At 50.0% G+C, this 17585-nt stretch overlaps 1 protein-coding gene across 1 annotated transcript in view; it reads left to right on the top strand.

Annotated features, from left to right (window-relative positions):
- Window positions 1-17585, top strand: part of mcf2l2 (MCF.2 cell line derived transforming sequence-like 2) — a 145721-nt gene that overhangs the window by 49060 nt on the left and 79076 nt on the right. Inside the window, exons 5-6 of the mRNA XM_076079152.1 lie at window positions 16403-16522; window positions 17490-17585. The exon at window positions 17490-17585 is cut by the window's right edge and continues 21 nt beyond it. Of these exons, the coding sequence (XP_075935267.1) occupies window positions 16403-16522; window positions 17490-17585 (216 nt within the window). The remainder of the gene's footprint in view (window positions 1-16402; window positions 16523-17489) is intronic.

The raw sequence follows: 17585 nt of genomic DNA, 5'->3' as shown, positions 1-17585 counted from the left end.
GTGACAGAGAGGCTGAATGGACTGGTTCTAGTGGGACTGAGAGGCTGAATGGACTGGTTATAGTGGGACAGAGAGGCTGAATGGACTGGTTATAGTGGGACAGAGAGACTGAGGGACTGGTTATAGTGGGACAGAGAGACTGAGTGGACTGGTTATAGTGGGACAGAGAGGCTGAGTGGACTGGTTATAGTGGGACAGAGAGACTGAGGGACTGGTTATAGTGGGACAGAGAGACTGAGTGGACTGGTTATAGTGGGACAGAGAGGCTGAGTGGACTGGTTATAGTGGGACAGAGAGGCTGAATGGTCTGGTTATAGTGGGACTGAGAGGCTGAATGGACTGGTTATAGTGGGACAGAGAGGCTGAATGGACTGGTTATAGTGGGACAGAGAGACTGAGGGACTGGTTATAGTGGGACAGAGAGACTGAGTGGACTGGTTATAGTGGGACAGAGAGGCTGAGTGGACTGGTTATAGTGGGACAGAGAGACTGAATGGACTGGTTATAGTGGGACAGAGAGACTGAGTGGACTGGTTATAGTGGGACAGAGAGACTGAATGGACTGGTTATAGTGGGACAGAGAGACTGAGTGGACTGGTTATAGTGGGACAGAGAGACTGAATGTACTGGTTATAGTGGGACAGAGAGACTGAGTGGACTGGTTATAGTGGGACAGAGAGACTGAATGGACTGGTTATAGTGGGACAGAGAGGCTGAATGTACTGGTTATAGTGGGACAGAGAGGCTGAGTGGACTGGTTCTAGTGGGACAGAGAGGCTGAGTGGACTGGTTATAGTGGGACAGAGAGGCTGAGTGGACTGGTTCTAGTGGGACAGAGAGGCTGAGTGGACTGGTTCTATTGGGACAGAGAGACTGAGTGGACTGGTTCTAGTGGGACAGAGAGACTGAGTGGACTGGTTATAGTGGGACAGAGAGGCTGAATGTACTGGTTATAGTGGGACAGAGAGGCTGAGTGGACTGGTTATAGTGGGACAGAGAGGCTGATTGGACTGGTTATAGTGGGACAGAGAGGCTGAGTGGACTGGTTATAGTGGGACAGAGAGGCTGAGTGGACTGGTTCTAGTGGGACAGAGAGGCTGAGTGGACTGGTTCTATTGGGACAGAGAGACTGAGTGGACTGGTTCTAGTGGGACAGAGAGACTGAGTGGACTGGTTATAGTGGGATAGAGAGACTGAGTGGACTGGTTATAGTGGGACAGAGAGACTGAGTGGACTGGTTATAGTGGGACAGAGAGACTGAATGGACTGGTTATAGTGGGACAGAGAGACTGAGTGGACTGGTTATAGTGGGACAGAGAGACTGAATGGACTGGTTATAGTGGGACAGAGAGACTGAGTGGACTTAGTGGGATAGAGAGACTGAATGTACTGGTTATAGTGGGACAGAGAGACTGAGTGGACTGGTTATAGTGGGACAGAGAGACTGAGTGGACTGGTTATAGTGGGACAGAGAGACTGAATGGACTGGTTATAGTGGGACAGAGAGACTGAGTGGACTGGTTATAGTGGGACAGAGAGACTGAGTGGACTGGTTATAGTGGGACAGAGAGGCTGAGTGGACTGGTTCTAGTGGGACAGAGAGGCTGAGTGGACTGGTTATAGTGGGACAGAGAGGCTGAGTGGACTGGTTCTAGTGGGACAGAGAGGCTGAATGTACTGGTTATAGTGGGACAGAGAGGCTGAGTGGACTGGTTATAGTGGGACAGAGAGGCTGAGTGGACTGGTTATAGTGGGACAGAGAGGCTGAGTGGACTGGTTCTAGTGGGACAGAGAGGCTGAGTGGACTGGTTCTAGTGGGACAGAGAGACTGAGTGGACTGGTTATAGTGGGATAGAGAGACTGAGTGGACTGGTTATAGTGGGACAGAGAGACTGAGTGGACTGGTTCTAGTGGGACAGAGAGGCTGAGTGGACTGGTTATAGTGGGATAGAGAGACTGAGTGGACTGGTTATAGTGGGACAGAGAGACTGAGTGGACTGGTTCTAGTGGGACAGAGAGGCTGAGTGAACTGGTTATAGTGGGATAGAGAGACTGAGTGGACTGGTTATAGTGGGACAGAGAGGCTGAGTGGACTGGTTCTAGTGTGACAGAGAGGCTGAATGGACTGGTTCTAGTGGGACAGAGAGGCTGAGTGGACTGGTTATAGTGGGACAGAGAGGCTGAATGGACTGGTTATAGTGGGACTGAGAGGCTGAATGGACTGGTTATAGTGGGACAGAGAGGCTGAATGGACTGGTTATAGTGGGACAGAGAGACTGAGGGACTGGTTATAGTGGGACAGAGAGACTGAGTGGACTGGTTATAGTGGGACAGAGAGGCTGAGTGGACTGGTTATAGTGGGACAGAGAGACTGAGTGGACTGGTTATAGTGGGACAGAGAGACTGAGTTGACTGGTTATAGTGGGACAGAGAGACTGAGTGGACTGGTTACAGTGAGACAGAGAGACTGAATGGACTGGTTATAGTGGGACAGAGAGACTGAGTGGACTGGTTATAGTGGGACAGAGAGACTGAGTGGACTGGTTATAGTGGGACAGAGAGGCTGAATGTACTGGTTATAGTGGGACAGAGAGGCTGAGTGGACTGGTTATAGTGGGACAGAGAGACTGAATGGACTGGTTATAGTGGGACAGAGAGACTGAGTGGACTGGTTATAGTGGGACAGAGAGACTGAATGGACTGGTTATAGTGGGACAGAGAGACTGAGTGGACTGGTTATAGTGGGACAGAGAGACTGAGTGGACTGGTTATAGTGGGACAGAGAGGCTGAATGTACTGGTTATAGTGGGACAGAGAGGCTGAGTGGACTGGTTCTAGTGGGACAGAGAGGCTGAGTGGACTGGTTATAGTGGGACAGAGAGGCTGAGTGGACTGGTTCTAGTGGGACAGAGAGACTGAGTGGACTGTTTATAGTGGGACAGAGAGGCTGAATGTACTGGTTATAGTGGGACAGAGAGGCTGAGTGGACTGGTTATAGTGGGACAGAGAGGCTGAGTGGACTGGTTATAGTGGGACAGAGAGGCTGAGTGGACTGGTTCTAGTGGGACAGAGAGGCTGAGTGGACTGGTTCTAGTGGGACAGAGAGACTGAGTGGACTGGTTATAGTGGGATAGAGAGACTGAGTGGACTGGTTATAGTGGGACAGAGAGGCTGAGTGGACTGGTTCTAGTGTGACAGAGAGGCTGAGTGGACTGGTTATAGTGGGACAGAGAGGCTGAGTGGACTGGTTCTAGTGGGACAGAGAGGCTGAGTGGACTGGTTCTAGTGGGACAGAGAGACTGAGTGGACTGGTTATAGTGGGATAGAGAGACTGAGTGGACTGGTTATAGTGGGACAGAGAGACTGAGTGGACTGGTTCTAGTGGGACAGAGAGGCTGAGTGGACTGGTTATAGTGGGATAGAGAGACTGAGTGGACTGGTTATAGTGGGACAGAGAGGCTGAGTGGACTGGTTCTAGTGTGACAGAGAGGCTGAATGGACTGGTTATAGTGGGACAGAGAGGCTGAGTGGACTGGTTATAGTGGGACAGAGAGGCTGAGTGGACTGGTTATAGTGGGACAGAGAGGCTGAGTGGACTGGTTCTAGTGGGACAGAGAGACTGAGTGGACTGGTTATAGTGGGATAGAGAGACTGAGTGGACTGGTTATAGTGGGACAGAGAGACTGAGTGGACTGGTTCTAGTGGGACAGAGAGGCTGAGTGGACTGGTTCTAGTGGGACAGAGAGACTGAGTGGACTGGTTATAGTGGGATAGAGAGACTGAGTGGACTGGTTATAGTGGGACAGAGAGACTGAGTGGACTGGTTCTAGTGGGACAGAGAGGCTGAGTGGACTGGTTATAGTGGGACAGAGAGGCTGAATGTACTGGTTATAGTGGGACAGAGAGGCTGAGTGGACTGGTTCTAGTGTGACAGAGAGGCTGAATGGACTGGTTCTAGTGGGACTGAGAGGCTGAATGGACTGGTTATAGTGGGACAGAGAGGCTGAATGGACTGGTTATAGTGGGACAGAGAGACTGAGGGACTGGTTATAGTGGGACAGAGAGACTGAGTGGACTGGTTATAGTGGGACAGAGAGGCTGAGTGGACTGGTTATAGTGGGACAGAGAGACTGAGGGACTGGTTATAGTGGGACAGAGAGACTGAGTGGACTGGTTATAGTGGGACAGAGAGGCTGAGTGGACTGGTTATAGTGGGACAGAGAGGCTGAATGGTCTGGTTATAGTGGGACTGAGAGGCTGAATGGACTGGTTATAGTGGGACAGAGAGGCTGAATGGACTGGTTATAGTGGGACAGAGAGACTGAGGGACTGGTTATAGTGGGACAGAGAGACTGAGTGGACTGGTTATAGTGGGACAGAGAGGCTGAGTGGACTGGTTATAGTGGGACAGAGAGACTGAATGGACTGGTTATAGTGGGACAGAGAGACTGAGTGGACTGGTTATAGTGGGACAGAGAGACTGAATGGACTGGTTATAGTGGGACAGAGAGACTGAGTGGACTGGTTATAGTGGGACAGAGAGACTGAATGTACTGGTTATAGTGGGACAGAGAGACTGAGTGGACTGGTTATAGTGGGACAGAGAGACTGAATGGACTGGTTATAGTGGGACAGAGAGGCTGAATGTACTGGTTATAGTGGGACAGAGAGGCTGAGTGGACTGGTTCTAGTGGGACAGAGAGGCTGAGTGGACTGGTTATAGTGGGACAGAGAGGCTGAGTGGACTGGTTCTAGTGGGACAGAGAGGCTGAGTGGACTGGTTCTATTGGGACAGAGAGACTGAGTGGACTGGTTCTAGTGGGACAGAGAGACTGAGTGGACTGGTTATAGTGGGACAGAGAGGCTGAATGTACTGGTTATAGTGGGACAGAGAGGCTGAGTGGACTGGTTATAGTGGGACAGAGAGGCTGATTGGACTGGTTATAGTGGGACAGAGAGGCTGAGTGGACTGGTTATAGTGGGACAGAGAGGCTGAGTGGACTGGTTCTAGTGGGACAGAGAGGCTGAGTGGACTGGTTCTATTGGGACAGAGAGACTGAGTGGACTGGTTCTAGTGGGACAGAGAGACTGAGTGGACTGGTTATAGTGGGATAGAGAGACTGAGTGGACTGGTTATAGTGGGACAGAGAGACTGAGTGGACTGGTTATAGTGGGACAGAGAGACTGAATGGACTGGTTATAGTGGGACAGAGAGACTGAGTGGACTGGTTATAGTGGGACAGAGAGACTGAATGGACTGGTTATAGTGGGACAGAGAGACTGAGTGGACTTAGTGGGATAGAGAGACTGAATGTACTGGTTATAGTGGGACAGAGAGACTGAGTGGACTGGTTATAGTGGGACAGAGAGACTGAGTGGACTGGTTATAGTGGGACAGAGAGACTGAATGGACTGGTTATAGTGGGACAGAGAGACTGAGTGGACTGGTTATAGTGGGACAGAGAGACTGAGTGGACTGGTTATAGTGGGACAGAGAGGCTGAATGTACTGGTTATAGTGGGACAGAGAGGCTGAGTGGACTGGTTCTAGTGGGACAGAGAGGCTGAGTGGACTGGTTATAGTGGGACAGAGAGGCTGAGTGGACTGGTTCTAGTGGGACAGAGAGACTGAGTGGACTGGTTCTAGTGGGACAGAGAGACTGAGTGGACTGGTTATAGTGGGACAGAGAGGCTGAATGTACTGGTTATAGTGGGACAGAGAGGCTGAGTGGACTGGTTATAGTGGGACAGAGAGGCTGAGTGGACTGGTTATAGTGGGACAGAGAGGCTGAGTGGACTGGTTCTAGTGGGACAGAGAGGCTGAGTGGACTGGTTCTAGTGGGACAGAGAGACTGAGTGGACTGGTTATAGTGGGATAGAGAGACTGAGTGGACTGGTTATAGTGGGACAGAGAGACTGAGTGGACTGGTTCTAGTGGGACAGAGAGGCTGAGTGGACTGGTTCTAGTGGGACAGAGAGACTGAGTGGACTGGTTATAGTGGGATAGAGAGACTGAGTGGACTGGTTATAGTGGGACAGAGAGACTGAGTGGACTGGTTCTAGTGGGACAGAGAGGCTGAGTGGACTGGTTATAGTGGGACAGAGAGGCTGAATGTACTGGTTATAGTGGGACAGAGAGGCTGAGTGGACTGGTTCTAGTGTGACAGAGAGGCTGAATGGACTGGTTCTAGTGGGACTGAGAGGCTGAATGGACTGGTTATAGTGGGACAGAGAGGCTGAATGGACTGGTTATAGTGGGACAGAGAGACTGAGGGACTGGTTATAGTGGGACAGAGAGACTGAGTGGACTGGTTATAGTGGGACAGAGAGGCTGAGTGGACTGGTTATAGTGGGACAGAGAGACTGAGGGACTGGTTATAGTGGGACAGAGAGACTGAGTGGACTGGTTATAGTGGGACAGAGAGGCTGAGTGGACTGGTTATAGTGGGACAGAGAGGCTGAATGGTCTGGTTATAGTGGGACTGAGAGGCTGAATGGACTGGTTATAGTGGGACAGAGAGGCTGAATGGACTGGTTATAGTGGGACAGAGAGACTGAGGGACTGGTTATAGTGGGACAGAGAGACTGAGTGGACTGGTTATAGTGGGACAGAGAGGCTGAGTGGACTGGTTATAGTGGGACAGAGAGACTGAATGGACTGGTTATAGTGGGACAGAGAGACTGAGTGGACTGGTTATAGTGGGACAGAGAGACTGAATGGACTGGTTATAGTGGGACAGAGAGACTGAGTGGACTGGTTATAGTGGGACAGAGAGACTGAATGTACTGGTTATAGTGGGACAGAGAGACTGAGTGGACTGGTTATAGTGGGACAGAGAGACTGAATGGACTGGTTATAGTGGGACAGAGAGGCTGAATGTACTGGTTATAGTGGGACAGAGAGGCTGAGTGGACTGGTTCTAGTGGGACAGAGAGGCTGAGTGGACTGGTTATAGTGGGACAGAGAGGCTGAGTGGACTGGTTCTAGTGGGACAGAGAGGCTGAGTGGACTGGTTCTATTGGGACAGAGAGACTGAGTGGACTGGTTCTAGTGGGACAGAGAGACTGAGTGGACTGGTTATAGTGGGACAGAGAGGCTGAATGTACTGGTTATAGTGGGACAGAGAGGCTGAGTGGACTGGTTATAGTGGGACAGAGAGGCTGATTGGACTGGTTATAGTGGGACAGAGAGGCTGAGTGGACTGGTTATAGTGGGACAGAGAGGCTGAGTGGACTGGTTCTAGTGGGACAGAGAGGCTGAGTGGACTGGTTCTATTGGGACAGAGAGACTGAGTGGACTGGTTCTAGTGGGACAGAGAGACTGAGTGGACTGGTTATAGTGGGATAGAGAGACTGAGTGGACTGGTTATAGTGGGACAGAGAGACTGAGTGGACTGGTTATAGTGGGACAGAGAGACTGAATGGACTGGTTATAGTGGGACAGAGAGACTGAGTGGACTTAGTGGGATAGAGAGACTGAATGTACTGGTTATAGTGGGACAGAGAGACTGAGTGGACTGGTTATAGTGGGACAGAGAGACTGAGTGGACTGGTTATAGTGGGACAGAGAGACTGAATGGACTGGTTATAGTGGGACAGAGAGACTGAGTGGACTGGTTATAGTGGGACAGAGAGACTGAGTGGACTGGTTATAGTGGGACAGAGAGGCTGAATGTACTGGTTATAGTGGGACAGAGAGGCTGAGTGGACTGGTTCTAGTGGGACAGAGAGGCTGAGTGGACTGGTTATAGTGGGACAGAGAGGCTGAGTGGACTGGTTCTAGTGGGACAGAGAGACTGAGTGGACTGGTTCTAGTGGGACAGAGAGACTGAGTGGACTGGTTATAGTGGGACAGAGAGGCTGAATGTACTGGTTATAGTGGGACAGAGAGGCTGAGTGGACTGGTTATAGTGGGACAGAGAGGCTGAGTGGACTGGTTATAGTGGGACAGAGAGGCTGAGTGGACTGGTTCTAGTGGGACAGAGAGGCTGAGTGGACTGGTTCTAGTGGGACAGAGAGACTGAGTGGACTGGTTATAGTGGGATAGAGAGACTGAGTGGACTGGTTATAGTGGGACAGAGAGACTGAGTGGACTGGTTCTAGTGGGACAGAGAGGCTGAGTGGACTGGTTATAGTGGGATAGAGAGACTGAGTGGACTGGTTATAGTGGGACAGAGAGACTGAGTGGACTGGTTCTAGTGGGACAGAGAGGCTGAGTGGACTGGTTATAGTGGGATAGAGAGACTGAGTGGACTGGTTATAGTGGGACAGAGAGGCTGAGTGGACTGGTTCTAGTGTGACAGAGAGGCTGAATGGACTGGTTCTAGTGGGACAGAGAGGCTGAGTGGACTGGTTATAGTGGGACAGAGAGGCTGAATGGACTGGTTATAGTGGGACTGAGAGGCTGAATGGACTGGTTATAGTGGGACAGAGAGGCTGAATGGACTGGTTATAGTGGGACAGAGAGACTGAGGGACTGGTTATAGTGGGACAGAGAGACTGAGTGGACTGGTTATAGTGGGACAGAGAGGCTGAGTGGACTGGTTATAGTGGGACAGAGAGACTGAGTGGACTGGTTATAGTGGGACAGAGAGACTGAGTTGACTGGTTATAGTGGGACAGAGAGACTGAGTGGACTGGTTACAGTGAGACAGAGAGACTGAATGGACTGGTTATAGTGGGACAGAGAGACTGAGTGGACTGGTTATAGTGGGACAGAGAGACTGAGTGGACTGGTTATAGTGGGACAGAGAGGCTGAATGTACTGGTTATAGTGGGACAGAGAGGCTGAGTGGACTGGTTATAGTGGGACAGAGAGACTGAATGGACTGGTTATAGTGGGACAGAGAGACTGAGTGGACTGGTTATAGTGGGACAGAGAGACTGAATGGACTGGTTATAGTGGGACAGAGAGACTGAGTGGACTGGTTATAGTGGGACAGAGAGACTGAGTGGACTGGTTATAGTGGGACAGAGAGGCTGAATGTACTGGTTATAGTGGGACAGATAGGCTGAGTGGACTGGTTCTAGTGGGACAGAGAGGCTGAGTGGACTGGTTATAGTGGGACAGAGAGGCTGAGTGGACTGGTTCTAGTGGGACAGAGAGACTGAGTGGACTGGTTCTAGTGGGACAGAGAGACTGAGTGGACTGTTTATAGTGGGACAGAGAGGCTGAATGTACTGGTTATAGTGGGACAGAGAGGCTGAGTGGACTGGTTATAGTGGGACAGAGAGGCTGAGTGGACTGGTTATAGTGGGACAGAGAGGCTGAGTGGACTGGTTCTAGTGGGACAGAGAGGCTGAGTGGACTGGTTCTAGTGGGACAGAGAGACTGAGTGGACTGGTTATAGTGGGATAGAGAGACTGAGTGGACTGGTTATAGTGGGACAGAGAGACTGAGTGGACTGGTTCTAGTGGGACAGAGAGGCTGAGTGGACTGGTTATAGTGGGACAGAGAGGCTGAGTGGACTGGTTCTAGTGTGACAGAGAGGCTGAATGGACTGGTTCTAGTGGGACAGAGAGGCTGAGTGGACTGGTTATAGTGGGACAGAGAGGCTGAGTGGACTGGTTCTAGTGGGACAGAGAGGCTGAGTGGACTGGTTCTAGTGGGACAGAGAGACTGAGTGGACTGGTTATAGTGGGATAGAGAGACTGAGTGGACTGGTTATAGTGGGACAGAGAGACTGAGTGGACTGGTTCTAGTGGGACAGAGAGGCTGAGTGGACTGGTTATAGTGGGATAGAGAGACTGAGTGGACTGGTTATAGTGGGACAGAGAGGCTGAGTGGACTGGTTCTAGTGTGACAGAGAGGCTGAATGGACTGGTTCTAGTGGGACAGAGAGGCTGAGTGGACTGGTTATAGTGGGACAGAGAGGCTGAATGGACTGGTTATAGTGGGACTGAGAGGCTGAATGGACTGGTTATAGTGGGACAGAGAGGCTGAATGGACTGGTTATAGTGGGACAGAGAGACTGAGGGACTGGTTATAGTGGGACAGAGAGACTGAGTGGACTGGTTATAGTGGGACAGAGAGGCTGAGTGGACTGGTTATAGTGGGACAGAGAGACTGAGTGGACTGGTTATAGTGGGACAGAGAGACTGAGTTGACTGGTTATAGTGGGACAGAGAGACTGAGTGGAGTGGTTACAGTGGGACAGAGAGACTGAATGGACTGGTTATAGTGGGACAGAGAGACTGAGTGGACTGGTTATAGTGGGACAGAGAGACTGAATGGACTGGTTATAGTGGGACAGAGAGACTGAGTGGACTGGTTATAGTGGGACAGAGAGACTGAGTGGACTGGTTATAGTGGGACAGAGAGACTGAATGGACTGGTTATAGTGGGATAGAGAGACTGAGTGGACTGGTTATAGTGGGACAGAGAGACTGAGTGGACTGGTTATAGTGGGACAGAGAGGCTGAATGTACTGGTTATAGTGGGACAGAGAGGCTGAGTGGACTGGTTATAGTGGGACAGAGAGGCTGAGTGGACTGGTTATAGTGGGACAGAGAGGCTGAGTGGACTGGTTCTAGTGGGACAGAGAGACTGAGTGGACTGGTTATAGTGGGATAGAGAGACTGAGTGGACTGGTTATAGTGGGACAGAGAGACTGAGTGGACTGGTTCTAGTGGGACAGAGAGGCTGAGTGGACTGGTTCTAGTGGGACAGAGAGACTGAGTGGACTGGTTATAGTGGGATAGAGAGACTGAGTGGACTGGTTATAGTGGGACAGAGAGACTGAGTGGACTGGTTCTAGTGGGACAGAGAGGCTGAGTGGACTGGTTATAGTGGGACAGAGAGGCTGAATGTACTGGTTCTAGTGTGACAGAGAGGCTGAATGGACTGGTTCTAGTGGGACAGAGAGGCTGAGTGGACTGGTTATAGTGGGACAGAGAGGCTGAATGGTCTGGTTATAGTGGGACTGAGAGGCTGAATGGACTGGTTATAGTGGGACAGAGAGGCTGAATGGACTGGTTATAGTGGGACAGAGAGACTGAGGGACTGGTTATAGTGGGACAGAGAGACTGAGTGGACTGGTTATAGTGGGACAGAGAGGCTGAGTGGACTGGTTATAGTGGGACAGAGAGACTGAATGGACTGGTTATAGTGGGACAGAGAGACTGAGTGGACTGGTTATAGTGGGACAGAGAGACTGAATGGACTGGTTATAGTGGGACAGAGAGACTGAGTGGACTGGTTATAGTGGGACAGAGAGACTGAATGTACTGGTTATAGTGGGACAGAGAGACTGAGTGGACTGGTTATAGTGGGACAGAGAGACTGAATGGACTGGTTATAGTGGGACAGAGAGACTGAGTGGACTGGTTATAGTGGGACAGAGAGGCTGAATGTACTGGTTATAGTGGGACAGAGAGGCTGAGTGGACTGGTTCTAGTGGGACAGAGAGGCTGAGTGGACTGGTTATAGTGGGACAGAGAGGCTGAGTGGACTGGTTCTAGTGGGACAGAGAGGCTGAGTGGACTGGTTCTATTGGGACAGAGAGACTGAGTGGACTGGTTCTAGTGGGACAGAGAGACTGAGTGGACTGGTTATAGTGGGACAGAGAGGCTGAATGTACTGGTTATAGTGGGACAGAGAGGCTGAGTGGACTGGTTATAGTGGGACAGAGAGGCTGATTGGACTGGTTATAGTGGGACAGAGAGGCTGAGTGGACTGGTTCTAGTGGGACAGAGAGGCTGAGTGGACTGGTTCTATTGGGACAGAGAGACTGAGTGGACTGGTTCTAGTGGGACAGAGAGACTGAGTGGACTGGTTATAGTGGGACAGAGAGGCTGAATGTACTGGTTATAGTGGGACAGAGAGGCTGAGTGGACTGGTTCTAGTGGGACAGAGAGGCTGAGTGGACTGGTTCTAGTGGGACAGAGAGACTGAGTGGACTGGTTATAGTGGGATAGAGAGACTGAGTGGACTGGTTATAGTGGGACAGAGAGACTGAGTGGACTGGTTCTAGTGGGACAGAGAGACTGAGTGGACTGGTTCTAGTGGGACAGAGAGGCTGAGTGGACTGGTTCTAGTGGGACAGAGAGACTGAGTGGACTGGTTCTAGTGGGACAGAGAGGCTGAGTGGACTGGTTATAGTGGGACAGAGAGGCTGAGTGGACTGGTTCTAGTGGGACAGAGAGGCTGAGTGGACTGGTTCTAGTGGGACAGAGAGACTGAGTGGACTGGTTATAGTGGGATAGAGAGACTGAGTGGACTGGTTATAGTGGGACAGAGAGACTGAGTGGACTGGTTCTAGTGGGACAGAGAGGCTGAGTGGACTGGTTATAGTGGGATAGAGAGACTGAGTGGACTGGTTATAGTGGGACAGAGAGGCTGAGTGGACTGGTTCTAGTGTGACAGAGAGGCTGAATGGACTGGTTCTAGTGGGACAGAGAGGCTGAGTGGACTGGTTATAGTGGGACAGAGAGGCTGAATGGACTGGTTATAGTGGGACTGAGAGGCTGAATGGACTGGTTATAGTGGGACAGAGAGGCTGAATGGACTGGTTATAGTGGGACAGAGAGACTGAGGGACTGGTTATAGTGGGACAGAGAGACTGAGTGGACTGGTTATAGTGGGACAGAGAGGCTGAGTGGACTGGTTATAGTGGGACAGAGAGACTGAGTGGACTGGTTATAGTGGGACAGAGAGACTGAGTTGACTGGTTATAGTGGGACAGAGAGACTGAGTGGAGTGGTTACAGTGGGACAGAGAGACTGAATGGACTGGTTATAGTGGGACAGAGAGACTGAGTGGACTGGTTATAGTGGGACAGAGAGACTGAATGGACTGGTTATAGTGGGACAGAGAGACTGAGTGGACTGGTTATAGTGGGACAGAGAGACTGAGTGGACTGGTTATAGTGGGACAGAGAGACTGAATGGACTGGTTATAGTGGGATAGAGAGACTGAGTGGACTGGTTATAGTGGGACAGAGAGACTGAGTGGACTGGTTATAGTGGGACAGAGAGGCTGAATGTACTGGTTATAGTGGGACAGAGAGGCTGAGTGGACTGGTTATAGTGGGACAGAGAGGCTGAGTGGACTGGTTATAGTGGGACAGAGAGGCTGAGTGGACTGGTTCTAGTGGGACAGAGAGACTGAGTGGACTGGTTATAGTGGGATAGAGAGACTGAGTGGACTGGTTATAGTGGGACAGAGAGACTGAGTGGACTGGTTCTAGTGGGACAGAGAGGCTGAGTGGACTGGTTCTAGTGGGACAGAGAGACTGAGTGGACTGGTTATAGTGGGATAGAGAGACTGAGTGGACTGGTTATAGTGGGACAGAGAGACTGAGTGGACTGGTTCTAGTGGGACAGAGAGGCTGAGTGGACTGGTTATAGTGGGACAGAGAGGCTGAATGTACTGGTTCTAGTGTGACAGAGAGGCTGAATGGACTGGTTCTAGTGGGACAGAGAGGCTGAGTGGACTGGTTATAGTGGGACAGAGAGGCTGAATGGTCTGGTTATAGTGGGACTGAGAGGCTGAATGGACTGGTTATAGTGGGACAGAGAGGCTGAATGGACTGGTTATAGTGGGACAGAGAGACTGAGGGACTGGTTATAGTGGGACAGAGAGACTGAGTGGACTGGTTATAGTGGGACAGAGAGGCTGAGTGGACTGGTTATAGTGGGACAGAGAGACTGAATGGACTGGTTATAGTGGGACAGAGAGACTGAGTGGACTGGTTATAGTGGGACAGAGAGACTGAATGGACTGGTTATAGTGGGACAGAGAGACTGAGTGGACTGGTTATAGTGGGACAGAGAGACTGAATGTACTGGTTATAGTGGGACAGAGAGACTGAGTGGACTGGTTATAGTGGGACAGAGAGACTGAATGGACTGGTTATAGTGGGACAGAGAGACTGAGTGGACTGGTTATAGTGGGACAGAGAGGCTGAATGTACTGGTTATAGTGGGACAGAGAGGCTGAGTGGACTGGTTCTAGTGGGACAGAGAGGCTGAGTGGACTGGTTATAGTGGGACAGAGAGGCTGAGTGGACTGGTTCTAGTGGGACAGAGAGGCTGAGTGGACTGGTTCTATTGGGACAGAGAGACTGAGTGGACTGGTTCTAGTGGGACAGAGAGACTGAGTGGACTGGTTATAGTGGGACAGAGAGGCTGAATGTACTGGTTATAGTGGGACAGAGAGGCTGAGTGGACTGGTTATAGTGGGACAGAGAGGCTGATTGGACTGGTTATAGTGGGACAGAGAGGCTGAGTGGACTGGTTCTAGTGGGACAGAGAGGCTGAGTGGACTGGTTCTATTGGGACAGAGAGACTGAGTGGACTGGTTCTAGTGGGACAGAGAGACTGAGTGGACTGGTTATAGTGGGACAGAGAGGCTGAATGTACTGGTTATAGTGGGACAGAGAGGCTGAGTGGACTGGTTCTAGTGGGACAGAGAGGCTGAGTGGACTGGTTCTAGTGGGACAGAGAGACTGAGTGGACTGGTTATAGTGGGATAGAGAGACTGAGTGGACTGGTTATAGTGGGACAGAGAGACTGAGTGGACTGGTTCTAGTGGGACAGAGAGACTGAGTGGACTGGTTATAGTGGGACAGAGAGGCTGAGTGGACTGGTTCTAGTGGGACAGAGAGACTGAGTGGACTGGTTATAGTGGGACAGAGAGACTGAGTGGACTGGTTATAGTGGGACAGAGAGACTGAATGGACTGGTTATAGTGGGACAGAGAGATTGAGTGGACTGGTTATAGTGGGACAGAGAGACTGAATGGACTGGTTATAGTGGGACAGAGAAACTGAGTGGACTGGTTATAGTGGGACAGAGAGGCTGAATGGACTGGTTATAGTGGGACAGAGAGACTGAATGGAATGGTTACAGTGGGATAGAGAGACTGAGTTGACTGGTTATAGTGGGACAGAGAGACTGAGTGGACTGGTTACAGTGGGACAGAGAGACTGAATGGACTGGTTATAGTGGGACAGAGAGACTGAGTGGACTGGTTATAGTGGGACAGAGAGACTGAATGGACTGGTTATAGTGGGACAGAGAGACTGAGTGGACTGGTTATAGTGGGACAGAGAGACTGAATGGACTGGTTATAGTGGGACAGAGAGACTGAGTGGACTGGTTATAGTGGGACAGAGAGACTGAATGTACTGGTTATAGTGGGACAGAGAGACTGAGTGGACTGGTTATAGTGGGACAGAGAGGCTGAATGTACTGGTTATAGTGGGACAGAGAGGCTGAGTGGACTGGTTCTAGTGGGACAGAGAGACTGAATGGAATGGTTACAGTGGGATAGAGAGACTGAGTTGACTGGTTATAGTGGGACAGAGAGACTGAGTGGACTGGTTACAGTGGGACAGAGAGACTGAATGGACTGGTTATAGTGGGACAGAGAGACTGAGTGGACTGGTTATAGTGGGACAGAGAGACTGAATGGACTGGTTATAGTGGGACAGAGAGACTGAGTGGACTGGTTATAGTGGGACAGAGAGACTGAATGGACTGGTTATAGTGGGACAGAGAGACTGAGTGGACTGGTTATAGTGGGACAGAGAGACTGAATGGACTGGTTATAGTGGGACAGAGAGACTGAATGGACTGGTTATAGTGGGACAGAGAGACTGAATGGACTGGTTATAGTGGGACAGAGAGACTGAGTGGACTGGTTATAGTGGGACAGAGAGACTGAATGTACTGGTTATAGTGGGACAGAGAGACTGAGTGGACTGGTTATAGTGGGACAGAGAGGCTGAATGTACTGGTTATAGTGGGACAGAGAGGCTGAGTGGACTGGTTCTAGTGGGACAGAGAGGCTGAGTGGACTGGTTCTAGTGGGACAGAGAGGCTGAGTGGACTGGTTCTAGTGGGACAGAGAGACTGAGTGGACTGGTTATAGTGGGACAGAGAGGCTGAGTGGACTGGTTATAGTGGGACAGAGAGGCTGAATGGACTGGTTATAGTGGGACAGAGAGACTGAATGGACTGGTTACAGTGGGACAGAGAGGCTGAATGGACTGGTTATAGTGGGACAGAGAGACTGAATGGACTACTAGTTATAGTGGGACAGAGAGACTGAATGGACTGGTTATAGTGGGACAGAGAGACTGAGTGGACTGGTTATAGTGGGACAGAGAGACTGAATGGACTGGTTATAGTGGGACAGAGAGGCTGAGTGGACTGGTTCTAGTGGGACAGAGAGACTGAGTGGACTGGTTCTAGTGGGACAGAGAGACTGAGTGGACTGGTTATAGTGGGACAGAGAGGCTGAGTGGACTGGTTCTAGTGGGACAGAGAGACTGAGTGGACTGGTTCTAGTGGGACAGAGAGGCAGAGAGTGTTTCCAGTCTGCCAGTAAAGGCAAAAGAAAAGAAATAAAAAAGAAAAGAGTGACGTATTGTAAATCCACACGTGTTTGTGTCATCTAGGGGGCGTTTCCAGGAAACCTGCAGCTGGTGTTGGTGCTGCGGCCGTCCAGGTTCTTCCAGAGAGCGATAGCAGACATTGGGATGAAGCTGCACAAAGATGACTTTAAAATGAAGGTACCGGTAAGCATGCTTCAGTACCGACCGTATAAACTCTGTCAGCTGCAATCATGAGGAAACTATTATTTCTATTATTTCTGGAAACGTGATGTTTTTAACTAAATGCATGATGAATAAATGATGCAAGAAATACAATATGTAGATGTTAACTCAACTGGATTAACCATTCTCATTAATAACATTCAGAAAATGCAGAACATGAGTGTAGCAGTGAAATTAAAGTTCAGATAACAGCCATACTTGTCTGTAGCTGTTGCTAGTATTTCTTTTCCAGGACTACACATTGCATAGCCGCAGTGTTTATAATTTTTTGACATCACGTCTTCATACTCAGCTTGAGACCAAAAAGGTCCACCTGGTGTGAATTGCAGGTCGAGTCCTTTCATCAGTTACATCTATAAATACTTCAATAGAAGCGAGATCCTGTCAATATACAGTAGTGTTGTAATAAATCCATTTCACCTGAGCGCATGATACAACTATGGTCTTCACAAAACAAAAAGACTCACCACCATTCAATAAGTCCAGGATATAGATCTGCCTTCACCTTGTCTCACTGAAGAGGATATTCATATATTAAAGGTTAATTGTGTTCAATATAAACAGGTACTCCAGTGACTTAGAATCCACTTTGGTAAAGATGGGGGACTCACAAGAGACAGATTTAAAAAGAACGATCAAAATGAATTGACTTTTAGTCCCTAGTATGAGACTCCAAAAACGCAGCATCCTACTCTTCCCATAATGCAACTCACTAGCGGCTATTGTTCAACTCTCCCTGCCTGAGTGTCTTTCAAATTCCATGCCTCCAGTTTGTATCTCAGGCTCTCTGTTTTTCATTTGTTGTGCGAGCTGAGATCACCCTGCTGACATCATCAAGGTTATTTTCTCTCTACAGCCACAGAAGACTTTCTAGAACTGTTTTCAGTTGGTCATGATCAGCAGCTTGAGGTGATGAATGTGTTTGCAGATTATGATGCTGAACTCTCTGTCGGACCTGCATGGCTACGTGGATAAAGGCCAGCTGACCCGGGAGCTAGGAGGAAACCTGGAGTACTGTCACAGT

The sequence above is a fragment of the Anarhichas minor genome, unplaced genomic scaffold, assembly GCF_050575085.1.
Source record: "Anarhichas minor isolate MPS153535 unplaced genomic scaffold, ASM5057508v1 ptg000071l, whole genome shotgun sequence".
Taxonomy (NCBI): domain Eukaryota; kingdom Metazoa; phylum Chordata; class Actinopteri; order Perciformes; family Anarhichadidae; genus Anarhichas; species Anarhichas minor.
Note: the sequence above shows the minus strand (reverse complement) of the source record. Positions and strands in the feature narration are given on the sequence as shown.